This window comes from Dromiciops gliroides, chromosome 5 (assembly GCF_019393635.1).
Source record: "Dromiciops gliroides isolate mDroGli1 chromosome 5, mDroGli1.pri, whole genome shotgun sequence".
NCBI lineage: Eukaryota > Metazoa > Chordata > Mammalia > Microbiotheria > Microbiotheriidae > Dromiciops > Dromiciops gliroides.
This window is the reverse complement of record NC_057865.1, coordinates 14,361,250-14,382,082: the sequence shown is the minus strand read 5'-3', so window position 1 is coordinate 14,382,082 and position 20,833 is coordinate 14,361,250. Positions and strand designations below refer to the sequence as shown.

Here is a 20,833-nt window from a genome sequence, read left to right as displayed (position 1 = left end):
TACACAAAGATTCAAGCTCTGTGTGTAAGGGCCCAGCAAACCATGACTCAGGCAAAGAGAAAGAATGTCCCTTACAAAGTTTTCAAGTCAACATTTCCACCACATTTTTTTTCTTTTTGTGCTATCAAAGATTTTTGATCCTTATAAAATCCAGGAATCTCTTCCACTATCTTCTGGTTTGGCTCCTGGATGTGCAAGTAACACAGATAAGTCATATTCAGATTTGTCTGGGATTCTACGTTAGCCAGATGTCTCTAGCCTCTCAGCATGGCTGTCACTACCACCTTGCAAAACTAGCCCTCTACCTTTCAGAGCCTGAGCAGTGCTGGACATTAGAATGAGCAAGGACATGTGGCTGATAAGCAGGAGAAAGAAAGAGGCTGAGTTAGGTGCAAGGAGTCTCATCAGGTCTGGCAGTGCATTAAAAAAAAAAGTAATCTCTTTAAATGAATTAAACTTATAAGATCATTCAGACTATTTGTATAAGAAGAAAACCTGAATCTGAGATTCCTCAGCTTAACATTTCAAGCCTTCCATAATTTGGCTGCTATCTTTCCAGTCTTATTTTATTCCCCTTTACAAATTCTCTGTTCTCATTATCCTGGGCTTCTCATTTATATATCCCTGTTCCCTTTAAAGATCAACTCAGGTACTGCCTCTTCCACAAGGTCTTTCCTAGCTATTAACATTTTCTCCCTCTTGAAATTACTTTACATTACAATAACACTAGCTTCAGGAGGCTTACCTACTGAGAATTACTGTATCTTTAAGAGGCATGGGGGGCAGCTAGGTGGCTCAGTGGATAAAGCACCAGCCTTGGATTCAGGAGGACCTGAGTTCAAATCTGGCTTCAGACACTTGACACTTACTAGCTGTGTGACCCTGGGCAAGTCACTTAACCCCAATTGCCTCACCAAAAAACAAAACAAAACAAAAAGAGGCAATATAACCTTGGAGTTACATCCTTTGTGGAGATAGTTTTTTACTTTCTGTTGAGTTACCTGAAATGACTGGAGAGAAACTGAGTGAGGTACAGAGAGAACTTCTTTCTTGAGAGAACTATTTTAACTCTATCTTGGAAGGAAAGTAAAGAGAATACTTGGGAAAAGACTTTAATTGGTACCCTGAGAGAACTAAATGGTGAGACTCTTTCCAGAACTGAGAAGTCAGCAGTTACAGTGATAGCTAAAGTTAACTGGTTGTGACCTTTCTCACAGATGATATTTTGTAAATACTTATTTGGGTCTTTGTTTTATTGTTTGTTATACTGCTAATAAACTGTATAGTCAGGGGATTAATTTAGGAGATTAGAGGAGAAAGAGTGGTGATCACCAACACATGAGGGCAGTTAACACTGAGCCCTAATACATATGGAGATTGTTACCAGGCATTATGAATACTTTTTTCTTTTCCATAGGTATTTTCCTCTATATCAGCCAACTATTTTTGAATTTATTTGCTTGTGCTGTTGCTTCTCCTCAGTAGAAGATAAGCTCCCCCAAAATACAGGCAGTTTTCTGTCTGTCTCCAATATCTTGTACATAGTACATATTTCATAAATGTTTGCTAAATTGAATCCCAGAATGTTAGAAACGAAAAGAAGCTTCCCCGATCTTTGAGATGGGGAGACTAAGACCAGGAGAGGCTAAAGCTCCAGGTCCCACAGCTAATTAGCCACAGAGGCGCTCCCAGAAAACAGAAGTGCCTGCTCTCCGTCCGGTGCTTTTTCTCTGCCACAGCAGAGAGTGATCACAGGCTTACATGTCCTTTGTGCCTCCTGGGCTGGAGTGAGGATACAGAGATAACAAGGGCTAGCTGAATGGGAGCCGTGATTATTCTTCCACCCCTCATAGCTTCCTCCCTCCCACCGTCAGTCTGGCATTGCCAGCTACAAAAGGACTCATTAGGAGCCACAAGACACAGAATCCTGTGCCAGGCCCCCTGTAACATTACCTTCGTTAGAGCCCAGGGAAATCCTGTTGTTGACTAACATGTTGACAGAAATTGTGCTTTAGTGACAGGAGCTGTAACTCTTGTTGTTGTACATCAAGGAACAAGTTCTTGTACATTGCAAGATGATTCGATTCCCTGCATTAGTGGGCTCCTGTGCTTACAGAAAGTTTTTAGTTTTCTGCGGTCCACCAAAACATGTCATCGGACCAAACTTTAGAGCAAAAAGGGAACTCAAAAGCCGTCGAGTCCAACCTCCTCATTCTCCAGATGAGGAAACTGAGGGAAGCACAGTGACATGGAACGATTTGGCCCAGATCATACAACCAGGAAGGTGCAGATACAATATTTGAACCCAGGTCCTACAAGTTCACCAGATAATAAAAATAATAGCCAGGGGACATGAGCCTAATTCAAATTGCCTTGAAAAGGGACTGACGGGGCAGCTAGGTGGTACAGTGGATAGAGCACCGGCCCTGGATTCAGGAGGACCTGAGTTCAAATCTGGCTTCAGACACTTGACACTTACTAGCTGTGTGACCCTGGGCAAGTCACTTAACCCAATTGCCTCACCAAAAAACAAACAACAACAACAACAACAAAACAAGAAAAAGGACTGACTTCTAAGAGGGTCTCATTTCCTTACCAAGACAGTTGGATGCATCAACTTGTTCTTTTAAAAAATCCACACACATCTTCTTCACAGGCTCAATCTGATACTGGTTTGCAGCATCCAAAAGAGACTGCACATTGTTACTGTTCACAGAGATCCTGTAAACACAACGTTCAAAGTTAATGTGCTTTTCCATAAGCCACATGCACCATTTCAGTGTCTTCCCCATGGCATCTTCAATAAAAACCAACATTTGAATTATTGAACATTGCTTGAGTATTGCTTTATATAGGCACCTACAACATCAGAGGTGCTGAGTTTGACCCTGGAAGCATTCTCTCTGTCCTGTTCCTTCTGCCTCTACACCAAACTCTGTTCAGTCTTTCTGGAGCAAGAAGGCATCCCACACTCCCCTCCTTCCCCCACCAATGAAGACCTGGGTGGCAGATTACTTTGTGCACTGCCCATGAAAACATGTTGGAACTCAGTCTATGAAGTACCTCAACCATAAGCCTAGGCTGGGGCACTTAAACAAAGGTCACATGGTTGGTGTAAAATAGGACCCTTCCCTCCTTCACTCACCGGGCAGTGTAAGCAAACTCCACCAGCTGCTCAATGATGTCCGGCTCAGCATCTTTGAGCTCAACTTCAAAAGACTTTGATTCCAGCATGTTGGCTAAAAGGAGAAGGGACAAGTAGCTTGTGCTTGACCCTGCCCAGTGCTCCTACCAGCTTGCAAAGACTTTGTGAGTGTGTCAACAATGGGGACATTCCAGGATGCAGTTAATGTAGAAGAAATGCAACCCACTCATTTCCCAAAAGGAGGTTATCCCTAACAGTAACAATAGGGAGACCCGTAGGTATCATTTATCTAGGGCTTTAAGGCTTACACAGTTCTTTCTGCATATTATCAGAGTCTTCAGTAAGTAAAAATGCTTTCTATGAAGGAGTTGGCTTTGTGCAACATCTTTTGCTTTCCATATTACTTACAAGTACCTTTGAAAGAAGGTAAATATTACCTCTAAAATTGGCTCATTTGGCTTCCACTAGTCCTAAAAACAACTTTCAGAAGCTGAATTGCAATAGGACAAGTGAGTTTGGACTGATTTCAACTTTTCCAAATTTAATTCTTGCTTTAGGGCGCCAGTCAGGTCAGAGTGGTATTCCTCTGTTTTTTCCCTTCTCTAGTACATCCCAAAAGGAAAATCTCAGGAAAACCACCGACAGGGCCCTAAGTCTGTGGGTAGGACTAACCTCACTTCCAAAGCACTTCTTAATAACAATTAAGGCATCTGGCCTAACACCATGACAGCTAGGGATTCCATGATGGATCACCACTAAGGCTTTGCAAGACTCCATCCCCTGAGTGTCTCCATAATTGTCACCTTTATTTCTTAGTGCCCTTTATTAAAAACGGGGTCAGCAAAATGGATTTATTTTTTACTTTAGATACTTACTTGTAAACATTAAGTTAAAAAAATGACTGGCTGCAGCAAGAACAACTCGATGAGCAGGGATTTTTCTCTCCTGGACCATGAGAATCACATCACACAGAGTTTTCTATTTAAAGAGAAAGATCATACTCGTTTTTATTTTAAAAATTGTTTATTCTGAACTTAAATATCAAATAAAATGAGCATTTCCATATGCGAACCAGAAAAGGACAATACGTGATACTGTAAATCTCTCATGTTCAGCTGACCTTTCCTTTTAATTAGAGGACAAATTTAATATGTAACTTCCTTCTGTGATTGTTTCTGATCTTTCTGTTGGAATATTCTGTGCATTAAAAAACCCCCACACAACAGTTCGATGACTCTCTTTTCCTTTTTTTGGCACCCTTTATCACTAACTCCCTCTCTGTTCTAATGCCCCTACCCCCTGCAAATGTAAAAAAATAAGATAAATAAAGCCTTTGTAACAAATATGCATCATGGAACAAAGCCAATTCCCATGTCAGCTGTATCCAAAAATGTCTGTTTCTCTCTGCACATTGAACTCATCGACTCTCTCTCTGAAGGTGGGTACCATCCTTCCTTACTGGGTCCCCTGCAATTAGATCATATTCATTTTAAAGATGACCCATAGGGTCTGACTGTGAAAAGCATGAAAACAGGGATTTACAATGTGCTTTGTGATCAGGATATCATATATCAATACCCTGTTCTCTTGGAAAAACATTTTGTAGAGCCCTTAAAAATGTTCTCAGGGATGGGGTTATTTTCCCATTCATAATGTCACCTCCCTGCCTCAGAAGCTTCAATGGCTCACTCTTATCTCTAGGACAAAACACAAATGCTTCTGGCATTTGGGCCCTAACCTGCCTTCTCACACTGATTCCACAACTATTCCCCCTCATACTTTCCATCAGCCAAGATGGGTTACTTGCTGTTTCCCTTACACGACTTTTGATTTCCCATCTCTCAGCCTCTGCACTAGCTATTCTCCATTCCTGGAACACATTTTAACTTCCTTAATCCCTTTGTGGCTGGACTCAAGTGCTCCTTCCTTTAAGGATCCATTCCTAGTTTCCCTCGCATCAATGGCCCATGGGGGAGGGGCTGCCATTTTTGTCTATGTCGCCCAGGGTATAGAATAATGCCTGGCACATAACAGAAGCTTACTAAGCCCTTGCTGAAGCAAGCTGGACCAGGGAAACAAAGGGTATAGCGATCATTTTCTTTAACAATGAATTTTAAAAGACAAGTTCCCATCCCAGGAGCAAACCGTGGATACCAACCCATACGCCTAGAGGTGTGAGCAGCCTACTTCCTCACAACTGGTCAGTCACCATGTCCTGGCTGATTCTGCCTTCAGTGTTTTCCCATCTTGTCTAATCCCACCGTCATCATGTCATGTCTGGACTATTCCAACTGGCCTCTCCATCAAGGCTGACTGAGCTCTCATAGATGCCTCTCAGAAGGCCGCTCCTTCCCTCAAAAGCCTTCACTGGCTCCATGCTCCCAAGAAAATCAAGCCCAAAGCCCTTCATCAGAGGCCTTCATGTTTGACAGTGAACACTTCATTCTGGCTAGGTGGGGACTCTCTGTCCTCCCAAGCACCTCTGTCACAGCTCATGTCATCCATCTCTTCTATTTGCCTTTCCTGTTTTGCCCATTTCATAGAATCACAGAATTTGACAACTAGAAGGTATATCAGTGGTCCAACCAATCCAGTCCAACCTATAAGCCAAAGAAATTCCCATTAGAACATACCCAACAAGTGTTCATCTAACCTCTTCTTGGAGACTCCAGAGATGGAGAACCCATTACCTCTGGAGGCATGCCATTGTACTTTGGAAGGAAACCTTTTGTTGTTAGGAAGTTTCATGACCCAAAGCTGGGATCTCTCTCTGCAACTTCTCCCACAAGGCTCCTGCTTCTGCCTGCTAAGATCAAACAAGGCTAATTGTTCTCCAACACAAAAGTCCTTCAAATACCTGAAGTCAGCTATTATGTCTGCCTTGAGTCTTCGCTTCTTCGTGATATATGTTTCTTCAACCAGTCTTCCTCTATCATAGACTTAAGGCTCTTCTCCATCCCAGTTGCTGCCCTCTGGACACTCCAGTTTATCAGCGTCCTTCTCAAGTTGTGGCTCCCAATATCTGGGAGCCACGAGACTCCAAATATATCTGACCAAGGCAGAGGATGGGGGAAATAGCACTTCTCTATTCTTGGAAGCTATGACCCCTCCCCCCCAATTCAGACTGCAAGTTGAATAACCCATGCTAGTCCTGCCACTGTCTAGGCTACCGTCTGCTCTCAGCCCAGTACTCTGAGCCCAAGAACCCAGTGCCCTCAGCCATTATCCTGGGAAACAAACTCTAGGGAGATGGAGCCTGGCACCTGCTCCTGCTGGGCCTACAGCCACTAAAGACTCAGAAAAGAAAGTGCTCATCACCTCAATCCACAGGCCTGTCAAATGGCTCCACATCGAGACAGAATTTTATCTGTGGAAATGACTTTAAAGATGAGGCTGGACCATCTGCTTTCCTGCTACACTCTAAGGACCATAAGACTTTCCTTGCTCACCTGTAGCTGAAACCTTCCTGGTACGGTGTCTCCCCAGTTAGAATGTGAGATCCTCTGACTTTCCTATTTGTATCCCCAGAGCTTAACACAGTGCTTTTCACATAGTAAGTGCTTCATTCATCTGCTTTTTCAGCTGCCTCCTCACACTGTTGATGTATAATGAACTTGCTGTCCACAAAAAAACCCAGATCTTCCCTCCCTGCCCAAGGCTCTCTCTCCAAGTCTCTATCATCTTACACTTGTGGAGTTGATTTCTTTCTTTTTTTTTTTTTAAGGGCAATGGGGCTTAAGTGACTTGCCCAAGGTCACACAGCTAGTAAGTGTCAAGTGTCTGAGGCCGGATTTGAATGCAGGAACTCCTGAATCCAGGGCCGGTGCTTTATCCACTGCGCCACCCAGCCGCCCTGTGGAGTTGATTTCTTATACCCAAGCATAAGACTTTACATTGATCCCTACTGGATTTGATTCAATCCAAAGTTCAAGTCTTAGTCCAACTCAAATGGCACCTCCAAATGCACCCAGGCTAAAGTAACCTGCCTGCCTTGCTTCCACCATTGCTTCTCATTTCGTACCTGCTTGATAGAGTTAGTCATTTTATTTGCATGTTACCACCACAACAAAACCATAAGCCTCCTGGCCCTGGATTCAGGAGGACCTGAGTTCAAATCTGGCCTCAGACACTTACTAGCTGTGTGACCCTGGGCAAGTCACTTAACCCCAATTCCCTCACCAAAATAAAATAAAATAAAATAAAATAAAATAAAATAAAATAAAATAAAATAAAATAAAATAAAATAAAATAAAATAACACATCTGGGGCAGCTAGATGGCACAGTGGATAAGCACCAGCCCTGGATTCAAGAGTACCTGAGTTCAAATCCGGCCTCAGACACTTACTAGCTGTGTGACCCTGGGCAAGTCACTTAAACCCAATTCCCTCACCAAAATAAAATAAAATAAAATAAAATAACAAAACCATAAGCCTCTTGAGGGTTGAGCTCATATGTTAAGCTTCTTTACATAACCACAGAACCCAGCAAAATGCCTGATCCTTAGAGACAATTGATATTATTCATCTGACTGGAGGCTGCCAAGCTCTTCCCAAGTCTAGCTCACCTCCTTTCTTTATCCTTCTCCACCCCAAACACACACCTCTCTAGCTTCATGCCCTGTTCATATTATTCTCCCCACCCTCAGACCAGGACCACTCCATCCCCTTCTGTTTGCTGATCCCAATGCTAGCCATCCCTCAGGCTGAAGATCTACCTTCTCCAAGAAACTCACTGGCTTTACCCAAGAGCCACTGCCCACTGCCTTCCCTCTTACAGCATCTCCCATCTCTACCATTTTATTATTACAAAATCAGACTCTCAGAGTTGAAAGGGATCTTGGAGGTCATTGAGTCTTATCCTTTCCTTTTACAGATGAGAAAGATGAAGCCCAGAGAGGTTAAGAAAGTTTTCCAATGTCACACAGGTAATAAGTAGTGGAACTAGGATTCAAACTCTAGACCTAACTCTATATCCCACCATCTTTCCCTTACATTAAGCTGCTTCTAAGAAGTAACAGCAAAAGTACAACTGGTGGCTTCTGCACTTGAGAGCAAATGGTAAGGACATTTGAATCATTATAATAGCTTGAAATATACTTTCTCAACATTGTTACATGGCTGACAGGCTTAGAGTACTAACAGGTACCCAGCAGGGACCCATCTAAGCATATTTTCTTCACCATCCCCACCCTAGAGATTTCATCCTCCTCTTCCCAATTTCAATCTCTGTTGCCTGGCATCCTATTCATCTTTTAAGGTCCAATGTGAGGCCATTCCCTCCACAAAGATTTCTTTCCTTGATCCCCTTAATCTGAAGAGAGCTCTTTCTTTTGGGACCTCTCTATGCACTTAACTAGAAAACAAAGCAAAATACAGTATTTTTATGTAATTTGTCTTCTCTACTATGCTCATCCAACAAAAGGACTATTTCCACTGAATCTAAGGACCATATATTAAGAGATTTCCGTGTGTAAAATGCTATGCTAGGCCACAAGCTAAACACAAAGGCCCTGTCTTCCCACAGTTTCTGATCAAATAGGAGAAGCAAGACATATATGCTAATATCCTTCCATATTTTGTGTTAAAGGCCCAGGTAAGGTAGCAAGTACTGTGCACATTTCCTAATAGACAAGTGACCAAATACAAACAGTTCTCAAAAGAAAAATTGCAAACTATTAGCATCCATAAGGAAAAATGTTCCATGTCACCAATAATAAAAAGAAATGCCAGTTAAAGTAACTCCAGGTTTTCACCTCAGACCCTGCAAATTGGCAAAGTTGCCAAAAGATAGGAATAGTCAATGCTGGAGGGATTGTGGGAAGATAGGCACACTAATCATGCATTGTTGGTGGAACTGTGAATGGGTACAAGCACTTTGGAAAGAAATTTCAAATTCTGTAAATAAAGAGACTAAAATCCAGAGATTCTATTACTAGGCTTATACTCTAAGGAGATCATTCATAAAAGAAAATCTATAATATACCCAAATATTTATAGTAGCACTTTTTGTGAGAGCAAAGAATTGGAAACAAATATGGGGAATGGCTAGACATGGTATGGTCCATGAGTATAATGGAAGATTCCTGTGCCATAAGAAAAGACAAGGGGCAGCTAGGTGGCACAATGGATAGAGCACCGGCCCTGGAGTCAGGAGTACACCTGAGTTCAAATCCGGCCTTAGACACTTAACACTTACTAGCTGTGTGATTCTGGGCAAGTCACTTAACCCCAATTGCCTCACTAAAAAAAAAAAAAGAAAAAAAAAAAGACAAATGTGGTCAAGACAGAGAAACCTAGATAGAGATCCATGAATTGACGCGAAGTGAAAGAGGCAGAACCTAGAAAACAACCTGCAGTGATTCCAACAATGTAAATGGAAAGAACAACTACACAGAGAAATCTAAATGAATGTTGTGAAATTATAAAGGACTTGAAAAATACCATCTCCCTTGGCAGAGGTGGGGGATCAACAAATGTTATACATTGCACATATTTTGACTTCAATTATGCAGATATTTTCTTTTTTTTCTTTGTCTTCAAGGTCTGGTAGGTCTTCTGAACTTTCTTGGGTCTCCATGAGACCAAGTGCTGTCTCTCTGAGAGACAGTATGAGTCTACTAGGGCTTTTCTTTTGCTCTCACTAACTGCCATGCTGAGGCTCTCTCCCTGCTTTCTCTACCACACTGACCAAGACCATGAGAAGTTAGGGTGCAATTCTTTACTGATATACAATATTAAATTAAAATATACTTACTCAAAACTGACATCTAGTAATAGCCATAGTAATTAATTTCAAAAAACACACCTTGATCTTGGTACTAAATCCAAGTTCTTCCTTTCCATATTGGAGAACTCTAACTTCCTTCCAACCAATGTGAATCTTTTCTCTTTTCATCTCTTCCTATGCCCAATGATTCCTAAACCTGTTCTGCCCCCTTACAATGACCTCTAATTCTGCTATCCATCCCTCTGGCCAAATTCTCCTTCCTTCCTAATCTTGACCTTGGTGAATTAGTCCAACTCTCTACTGTGCTAGCATGTTGAATTTCTTGTTCCCTTATACTATCACTGCTCATGTCTTACTAAATCCCAATTCTGGATTACTCCTGCCATCTGACTCCTTCACTCCTGATCACAGAACTAGAGGAATAACAATATTGTGTTGACTGGGACAGCTAAGTAGCAAAGTGGATAGAGTGCTAGGCCTGGAGGCAGGAAGACTCATCTTCCTGAGTTCAAATCTGGCCTCAGACACTTATGAGCTGTGTGACCCTGGGTAAATCACATAACCCTGGTTGCCTCAGTGTCCTCATCTGTAAAATGAGCTGGAGGGGGAAATGATAAACCACTCCAATATTTCTGCCAAGAAAACCCCAAATGGACACAAAGAGTTGGACACAAATGAAATGACTGAACAACAGCTGAGTCTACTACAAATAGAGAGTAATCTCAATGGAGCCCTCAGTGCAGAAAGGCAATCCTATTCCTTCTTCCTAATTTATTACCCATGCTCCACTTTCCCCACCATATCAGTTCTTCCAAAACTTTTCTTCTCTTAATAGCCAAAAAGTACTTATTAAGCTTCCTGTGTCCCAGGCACTATGCTAAGAGTCCTGGGAATATACATAAAAGCAGAAGGATAAGCCTTCCATTCCACTATCTTCTCTAACCTCTCTGCTGAAAACATCAACTTATGCTTTAATAAAAAAAAAAAAATTGAGACCATTATCAAGAGCTCCCACTTCCCTCTCTCCTATCGTATCCCTGCCTGGAACATCACCTGCCATCATCTCTGCTCCAGTTTCTGATGATGGCTAAATAAATTCTGTATATAAATGTGATGGAATGATACTATCTTACTGTAAGAAATGATGAAAATCATTTCAGAGAAACCAAGAAAGACTTGTATAAAGTGATGCAGAATCAAGTGAGCAAAACAGAACAGTTTATACAAATAAACAAGTGAAGCAACTAGGTGGCACACTGGACAGGGCACTGGGCCTGGCATCAGAAAGACCTGAGTTCAAATCCCACTTTAGACACTTACTAGCTGTATGACCCCCGGTAAGTTACTTACTTTACATGTGCCTCAGTTTCCTCAATTGTAAAATAAGGATAATGCAACTACCTCATAGGGTTGTTGTGAAATGAGATATGTGTAAATCACTTAGCAGTGCACTCTTAATAAATCCTTCTATTCTCTCTCTCAATCTTTGTTACAAAGAATGACTGGAGGAGAAAAGATATGTTTGAAAATGAAGGTGTTATGTAAAACCAAAATAAAAACATTAATTAAGTTAGAATGAATTAAATTAAAAATTAAAATATTCCAAAAAGGAGAGAAAAATAAAGAGATAGGAAGTGACAAATTGAGGTGGGCCCTGGAAAAAGAAAAATGGAGTGGGGTGGGAAGGGACACAAGAACGAGAACAATGGAAAGATCAGTTGGAGTCAGATGATGGAAGTCAGTTTATCCGATAGATTCTGAAGGTAGCCAAGAAAGTTACACTAAAGGGTTGGGAATGAATGAGAAAATGGCAGGAGGAAAGACTGGAGGAGATGACTGGAGGAAAATTAGAACCACAATAAGTACCAAATGAAGAGGAGTCAGGGAAAGGACAGTGGAAAGTAACTTAGTATCTCAGTAGCCCAAGGGAAGGGGATTACTGAGAAGGAATAGGGAACCATCGATGGCCATTGCTACTGTGAGATCGAAATGGATGCGGGCCAAGAAAAGGCTACTTATTAATCAACTTTGTATCCCTGATGTGATAGTTTGAGTCTTTGCACATAGCAAGCATTTAGTAAACATTCATTTATTGGGATTTGGGGGTTTAGACAGAACTCCAACCTCCAGCCCCTCAGCCTGACAGAGACAGCCCATTACGGCCCCCAGTGAGAGCCACACGGCCACGAGATCTAATGTGAGCATAGTAAAGACACAGGAGAGCAACTGATATAAGACCACGACAGAATCAGGAAAGCATCACGACTCTCTCTGCTCTCTGATCAATGTTTGCTGACCAGCAGAGTCCTTGCCAGCTAAACAGTCAAGGAGGCTTCTTCTTGACTTTCCAAGAGATGGTGGCCTGGAGGTGTGGAGGCCAGGCTCACGTGAGCAGTCAGGTGAGCAGTCACATGAGATTGGCGGGGGTTGGGTTTGTTTAATAGCCCTTCTTGGTTCTCCACTATGGGGAGGGGTTAAAAATTGACAAGGATGTTTAAATATATATGTGTATATCTATATCTATCTATATGTATGTATGTATATATGTATATATATACACACACACACACACACACACAAACATCCTTGTATAAATAAGATATCATGCCAAAGAGTTCATGGGACTTCTCTCTGCAGCAATCAATCTTTGAGAAATTCTCTTCTGAATTCTCTGGCTGGTCTCAGCTTCATGAGATTTCTCCACTCTCTGCCAACTGATGTTAAAAGAGGATGGTGATGATGATGAATGAGAATTTCCCTCTCTATTCCTGGCTAACTTGAAGAAGAAAAAGGACCAACTACATATAGTGTTGTGGCATCTTTGTTTTTAAACAACTTGGGCCTCTGATGGTGTTCTGCTCTTGCATCTGAATGTCTCTGCTACCAGTGAGGGTCAAACAACCCTCAATGGACAGGACCATCATCTAACTCAGGCCAAGCACCAGAGCTTATTGGCATAGCCACTAGCTTGGAAAAGCAGCCTTTGAGAAAATAGTCTTGCTGGAACTATCAGAAAGATAATTTAGGTATTTTCCCCTTGTTATTTTTACCTTTCAACATCTAAGCAGCCTGCTTTTAATTTAGAAGCCACAAACAGCCCTAATCTGAGTTCTGCAATTTACCACCAGCCTTGGTGATGCCACTTCCTAAGGTCAAGGCTGGGCTGAGTCTCATTTGTCATCTGAGAAACAAGGGGCTCGGACTAGGAGACCCATGAAACATCCCTTCTAGCTCAAAATCCCTTGGACTTTGGAGGCCTTGTCTGATTCATGTATCTATAGTCAAGGAAACTGACCAAGATGCCAGTTAATCTCACTTGCTAGTTGGCGGCATCCAGGGGCTCTGTCCATGACATCCTGACTTAATGACACCCAAACTACTACTAAGGTAGCCCCCATTTCTTCCCTGAAAGGAGGGGGGGGTGTTAAGGCTTTTTTAAAAGAAATCAAACTTTTTTACCTTATGAAAAATGAGGAAGTAACAACTACAAAAAACAATGCCTAGCGAAGGCCTTTCCCCTCCTTCATTTACCTTTGACTGTTGTGGAAGTTTGTTCTTTGGCAGATATTCTTTGACTGAAGGAGGAGGGAGGAAGTTAGGAGGCATCAAGAAAGACAGTGACACATCTCAGCCCATTCTAATTTCTGGGGCTAGTTAAAGGAGGTTATTTTCACTTCTGCTCATTCAAGTCAAATAGCTATTAAGTACCTGCTTCAGGCAAATCTTAGGCAGTGGGATGACAAAGACGGAAAAAAAAATCCTTACCCTCAAAGAGCTTTCACTCTACCTGAAGAATGTAATGTGTAGAATGTCTATTCTGATGTTGCCAAAGAGGTTATGTATGTATGTGTAAAATATCTGTATCTCTTCTATATAAAATCTGTTTATATAGTCACATATGTATATAAATATGTGTACATGTGTGAGACCCTACGCCCCTTTCCACCAAAGAACTCTAACATTTGCTGCCCGAAAACCGTGCCCTGCTTGGGCTCTACAGCACAGCCCACACAGAAATTAGACCTCATTTATGGCCTAAATAAGAGAATCTTTGTAAAGTACTGAGGAAAGCGCCTGGCACATAGTAGGTGCTTAATCCATGCTTGTTCCCTCCCCTTCCCTTCCAATTCTGGCTCCCTCTTTTTGCTCTCATACTCATCACCTCTTCCCAAAATCTTTTCTGTGTTATTAGAATTCTCAACCTGTGGTGCACAGACTTTCTGGATGGCTCTATGAACTAGTATGGGAAAAAGCCCTACATCTCTACTTTCACTCATTTCTAACTGAAATTTAGCATTTCCTGCAATTCTGTAACAACCCAATTCTAAGAGGGCGCCAATAGGCCTGGCCAGGTTGCCCAAGGGTTCCAGTACACAAACAAGGAGAAGTCCCAGGGTGGAAGAAGGACCCTGGTGGGGGTGGGGAGGGGTCCTTTCTCTGGTCTCCTGGTTCCAGATGAGGAAGCTGAGATAAGTTAAGTGCTTGCTCAAGGGCCAACGGTGTCCAGAAGCAGTGAAGTAGATGCCAGAGCTCCTCTCTGGCGGCCCATCCAAATCTCTCCAAAGATATTTGGAGCAGGGCAGACGGAAAGCAATGGAGGGCAAATGTCCTGCTGTTTGGAAACAACGGTGCTTCTATTCATTTATTGCTTTTCCAAACCCAAACCAACACCTAAGTAAAGCTGTCTAATTGGTGGTGTGTCCTCTGGTCTCTTTCAGCCACATTTCGTTAAGAAGTCATGTAAAAACATAGATACGATGAGAAAAGGGATCCCATCCTTCAGGTCCCTGATCTCCCTGCCAAGCCGTCTCTGCTTCACCTCAGTGGCCCATCCCTGGTTGGTCGGGATGCTCCAGCTATCCGCCGGCTGCCTGGGACACAGGAGGCACTGAGGGAGGCTGGTCCTCCAAAGGCACTGTCCAGTGGCGGGTCCCAGAGTCCAGGGGCACCAAAGGAGGACATGTACAAGAGAATAACAGGATTCAGCATAGAGAAGTTGGCCAAGCTGTACAAAAAGATTTGTATCGGCTTTACTTCTAATTGTGAAAGACTGGAAGCCCCTCTGTGACCAAAGAGGGGGTTTGCCTAGTGTGTAACAAAATGTGACTGCACTGCAGAAGTGGCCATTCTCACAGCAGCAAAGAAACCTACAGACTACAACAGCAGAAGCCGGGAGGGAAGAGAGAACAAACAAGGTTTGGGTCAAGTGCTGGACTTTTATTGAAATGTAAATAGTTGGGATCTGTAGGTTTTATTTGGAATTTTGTTCCTTACTTTGCCTGAAATTGATATTGCTTAAAAAATGGAAAGTATGTGAAAAATCCAAAAGTGATGTCCATGTTGGAGTGGAGTTGGTTCTGTGGCCACGCATGGGTGGTGGCTCTGGCATCACCCGTGGGTCGGACCCTGGCCCTGCCCAGCTCTGCCAGGGGAGCTTTTTGCTTTCTCTTGCTGGGACCCAATGCTCCGAGCCACAGTCTGAAGCCTCCTTGCCACATGGGTCCCTGCTTTCTAGTGCTGCCATATAAGCTATCTTCCCACGGCAGACTGTAAGCTCCTTGAGGGCAGGGACTGTCTTCCTGGCTGGTATTTCTAGGTCCCGTGTTTAGCCCAGTACCCGGCATAAGGTAAAAGCTTCATAAATTTAGCTCAGTTAGTGAATCGGGTACCTGGAGAGAGGAGGCAGCGACGTCGGATACCTGTGGAGGACCCAAACCACCATTTCAATCCAAATGGAAGACCTGCCACCTGCTAACACCCGAATCCCAGAAATCACTTCATTCAGACCCTTTGTCCATAGGATGTGGAGCTGTCATCCAGCCCAAACCCAGGAAAGTGTCTCCACCACAAGAGGAGGGCCCTGCTTCAGCCTTTACCTAAACAACGTGGGTGAGTGGGACCCTACCCCAGCCCCAAGCTGAGATAGCCCCTGGTCAGTGTGGGCAGCTCTCCCCCGAGCGCCAGGGGGCCTTACTGCCACTTCTCCCCATTGTTCTCAGGACCAAACCAAGCAAATCCATCACTCTTTCACATGACAGTCCTTCAAATCCTGAAAGAATGGTACCATTCCCCCAACCCCCACTCCCAGGATTCTCTTCTTTAGGCAAAAAACCGCTCCCACTTCTTCCTGTAGCCTCATTTGACACTGGCTTGAGGCCCTTATCCCATCTTCCCCAGGTGCCATCCTCTGGATGTCCTCCAGTCTAGCCCCCCCATATTCCAGAGGTGGTCTGACTAGGGCTGAGAATGGCAGGCCTAGTCATCATCTCCTCTGGCCTGGACACCAGGCCTCTGGCCTTCTCTGTGGCCTTCCAGGGCACACTGGTCAGCTACCAGCCTACTAACATTTCTGTACCACCCTTGCAAGTCAGGTACCACCCTTGGGCCTCAGCTTCCCTGCACAAAGCAGAGGGCTGCATGTACTCAAAGTCCGTTGGCTCAATGAAGAGAGCAGCACTCGGTATCCTGGCTCTCTCTCTCCAAAGCCAGGCTTCTCCATTCCCCCATGTGCATGGGCCAAACTTACAAAGCAACAACAAAGAGCAATAGATTTGACCTCTTCACTGAAGTTAACTGCCCACTGCCTACCATTGTTCATGTTCTTAATTCCCATGGGTGAAAGCAACGCAAACAATGCAGGAGGAAGACAACCATTGCAAACCAAAGAGTGCTGGAGCGGGTGGTGGCAGTGCAACTCCACCAACATTTAATAGGTGCCTACTGTGTGCACTGGGCCCTCTGTTCTGCTCCCTAACTCTAACCCTCTTTTCTTGGTGACCTACTCAGCTTCCAGGGGCTGAAGGAGCTCTATGCAGATGACTCCCAGGTCCCCACATCCAGTCCCCAGTCTTTCCCCTGAGTTTCAGTCCCATGCTGCCAACTACCAGCCTGTTGGACACCTCAAAGTGGGTGTCCCAGAGTCATCTTAAGCTCAATGGGTCCAAAACAGACTTCTTACTCTCTCTTTCCCTCCAAACCCTCTGTGCTGGGAGTAGAAAGATGATAAACCAATCCAGTCCCTACCTCAAGGGGCCTATACAACAATAGAGGAAACATTCATACAGGAAGAGCTACAGTTCAGGCCAGATGCTGAGAGGTGTGTGGAAGCTGACTGACTGCTGCACTGGCTTCAGGGAAGACTTCCTGGAGAAAGGTTTGGGGGGGGGGGGGGCGGAGCTGGAAGGACAAGAGAAGAGGCTTGTAGATGGGTGAAGGCCCAGTGAGAAGAGTACTGTGATGACTCCAGTCTGGCTGAAACAGCATTTGTCCTAGACAGCTGCTCCTGAGATCTGCCCTGGGATTGTCAGAGGAAGGGACTTGAATGTCAGGGCAAGTCTGAATAAACAGCTCATGAGTCTGGAGCAGTCTAAAGTTTATACTCATCACCAGAGTTTTTCCCAAAACACACCTTCCTTTCTCCACCGGCCCGGGGAGAAAAGATAGTAGCACGACTACCTGGGAGACGACTGTTTCCATGAGGCACCACCACGATTATTGGTGAATGTTTCTGTTCTGGATAAACAGAAACAGAAGGAGAAGTCTCTACCTGCTCTCATGATTCTCTCCCCTCCCTTCCCCATCAATATTTAGTAGAATAAAGCAGCCTTCCCTAATCCCCTCCCTGGTAGCACCATGAGAAATGTGCCCCAAAGCACAGATGCAGAACTGGAGGGGACATGAGGAGAACTACGGGGAGCAGTGAAGTGACTTGTCACCCAACTAGGACCTGGTAGAGGAAGGATTCAAATTCAGGTCTTCTGATGCCAAATCCAGTGCGCTTTCCATTGCACCTTTGGCAGCCGAGGTGTAGAGAAAGAGCAAGACTCCCTGCCCAGCCAGCCAGGCAGCAGCTCAGGAACCCTCGGGCTCCCACCGCAAAACAGAGAAAGGAAGCTCCCGGAGGCAGGGTCAGTTTCACTTTGGTTTTGTGTACCCCGCCTCCCCTCACCACAGTGTAAGCTCCCTGAGGGCAGGGTCAGTTTCGCTTTTGTCTGTGTATTCTCCCCCTCCTTCTCCCCCCCCCCATGTAAGCTCCCGGAGGCAGGGTCAGTTTCACTTTGGTTTTGTGTACCCCCCCTCCCCTCACCACAGTGTAAGCTCCCTGAGGGCAGGGTCAGTTTCACTTTTGTCTGTGTATTCTCCCCCTCCTTCTCCCCCCCCCCCTTATGTAAACTCCCGGAGGCAGGGTCAGTTTCACTTTGGTTTTGTGTACCCCGCCTCCCCTCACCACAGTGTAAGCTCCCTGAGGGCAGGGTCAGTTTCGCTTTTGTCTGTGTATTCTCCCCCTCCTTCTCCCCCCCCCCCCATGTAAGCTCCCGGAGGCAGGGTCAGTTTCACTTTGGTTTTGTGTACCCCCCCCTCCCCTCACCACAGTGTAAGCTCCCTGAAGGCAGGGTCAGTTTCGCTTTTGTCTGTGTATTCTCCCCCTCCTTCTCCCCCCCCCCCATGTAAGCTCCCGGAGGCAGGGTCAGTTTCACTTTGGTTTTGTGTACCCCCCCTCCCCTCACCACAGTGTAAGCTCCCTGAAGGCAGGGTCAGTTTCACTTTTGTCTGTGTATTCTCCCCCTCCTTCTCCCCCCCCCCCTTATGTAAACTCCCGGAGGCAGGGTCAGTTTCACTTTGGTTTTGTGTACCCCCTCCCCCCACTCCCAAGTAAGTTCCCTGAGGGCAGGGTCAGTTTCACTTTTGTCTTTTTATCGCCAGCAAGTCGAATGGTGTGCCTTTTTCTTTTAAACAACCATAGATGCTCCTTGTTTGACGCAGAGTGCTAGCTTGGAGTCACAAGGCCTGAATTCGAATCCCAGTAGGGCCTCTCACTCCCTGGGTGACCTTGGGCAAGTCAAGGTCCCTTCTCACTCTGAAGCCAGGGGGCTACGACGGGAGGATCCGCGGTGCCCCAGGGCCTCCTTCGGTGGTCAGACTCCAGGGGGAGGAAAGGGGCGGGCGCCCCGGAAGGGCCGCGGGGAAGGGTGCCCCATCCTTGCCCCTCCCCCCCATCCTGGGTCTGCCCCTCCCCCCCTCCCCGGCCCTGCCCCTCCTCCCGGAGGCGGTACCTGCTTCCGCATGTTATTCATGACGCCCATGAAGCTCGCCAGCAGCTTGGCCTCCTCCCGGGCCGCGAGCTTCTTCTCGGTTTTCTTCTTGTTGCTTTTTTCCGCGCTGGACGCTGCCATCCTCCCTGGGCACACGCGCGGCACGACCCCGCGCGCACGCGCACACGCATACACACGCACGCACACACACACACACACACACACACACACACACACACACACACACCCGTTCAACCCTGCGAGCGGCAGATGGAACACCCCGGGCCCCCTCCCCCGCCCCTCGGCCCGCCTTGGGCCCCTCCCGCCCCCGCCCCTTGGAACGCGGAGGCCCCGCTACGTTGGGCCGGCCAGACGTGAGCCCGGCCGCCGAGTCTGCGCACAGGGTCTCCCGGAGGGCTCGGGAGAGAGGGAGAAAGGGGGGAGGGCCCGCCGCGAACCCACGTCACCGCCGGGCGCGGGCGCGGGCGCGGGACTGGGTGCCGGGGGCCAGCGCCCTTCTCCAGCTGGGGAAACTGAGGCCGAAGGGGAAAAAACGTACACAAAGTCACCTACGCAGAGCTGGAAGGGCCCTTGGAGGTCACCTGGTCCAACCCCACCCCATATATAGATGGGGAAACTGAGGCAGAAAGGAAAGACACAAGGTCTATTAAGGGTCCTTGGAGGTCACCTGGTTCAACCCACCCCATATCTAGATGGGGAAACTGAGGCATAAAGGAAGGTAGTTAACACATGGTCACCTAAGTCTAATAAGGGCCCTTGGCCATCTGGTCCAACTCTCATTTAAAAATGGGGAACACGAGTCCTCTGAGTTAATGAAAAATCCAGAACATTTTCTGCCCCATGTAAATGGCAGCTTCTCTGCCTGGAGGTGGACAGGGGATGGTACAGAATTTGGAGTCAAGGTCCTATGATGGTCCTCCATTGACAAGCACTCAAATTCAGGGAAACTGGGTGGATCATTTTCTTCTGGATGCTGAGATGAAGGAGATCAGGACTCCAGTTTTCCCAAAGTAGAATGCACCGCTTCGGAAGGTATTTGGCTTCTGCTCACCAGGTTTCAACTAGGAGTTGGATGGTCACTAGCTGTGGATCTTATAGAGGAGACTCCAGACTGGCTGGAGGAGAAGGCCCCTGAAGTCCCTTCTAAACCTGAGATTCTGAGGAGAACCAAATTTGGACTCTGTACAATTATGAAATTCCTAAAGTCCCCATATTGGGTGTGAAGGTAACTGCAAGCCATGTCTCCCCGCCTTTTCCCTCCTTCCTCCTTTAGCAAAATAGCTCATTTCTTAATTTAAAGAAGCATATGTTTCAATCACACCCACTGCTTACAACCCCTAGACATATGTTTCATATAGGTAAGTCGAAGGGGCCCTCAGCCACTGTCTGAGCTCACAATGTGTGTGTACCCCAGATAAAGCCCCTGCACATACTAAAAAGTATTTTGAAAAAACCCATGGTTTTGTCCAGTGGGCAGCCAACCTTGGCCAGAACAAGCCAGCCAGCTTGTCACTTAGGCTGATTCTGCCCAAGGGGAGCCACATCCAGTAGCCTTGATGGGGTGATCCTGTACCCCTGTAAGCACGGACAGCTCCTGGGGGACAGCTCCCATCGGTCTTGCCCAACACCATCCCTGGCCCTAAGCATGCACACCTGCCTTTCCAATAAGCATTATTCATTACGCATCACTCTTGATCAGACCCCAGTTGTTCACTGCAGCACCACATCCAGTTTTGACAACTTAGGAGGAACATGATAGCTGTTATGTCTGCCTGGCCTCAGAGGGCAGAAATGGGGAGACACAGACTTCAGCTTGTTATGTGAAAAAGCTTCCTAACAATTTGGACTGTCCAAAATGGCTGCCTTGGGAGCTCAGGGGCTCTCCCCACTGGAGGTCTTCAAGCAAAG

General features: G+C 45.6%; 1 protein-coding gene across 1 annotated transcript in view; it reads right to left on the bottom strand.

The window, feature by feature from the left end:
* Positions 1–19,181, bottom strand: part of KLHL7 (kelch like family member 7) — a 48,290-nt gene extending 29,109 nt beyond the window's left edge. The window contains 4 exon segments of the mRNA XM_043969251.1: positions 2,597–2,721; positions 3,146–3,239; positions 4,021–4,123; positions 18,926–19,181. Of these exon segments, the coding sequence (XP_043825186.1) occupies positions 2,597–2,721; positions 3,146–3,239; positions 4,021–4,123; positions 18,926–19,045 (442 nt within the window). The 5' untranslated portion in view covers positions 19,046–19,181.
* Positions 19,182–20,833: the final 1,652 nt, after the last annotated feature.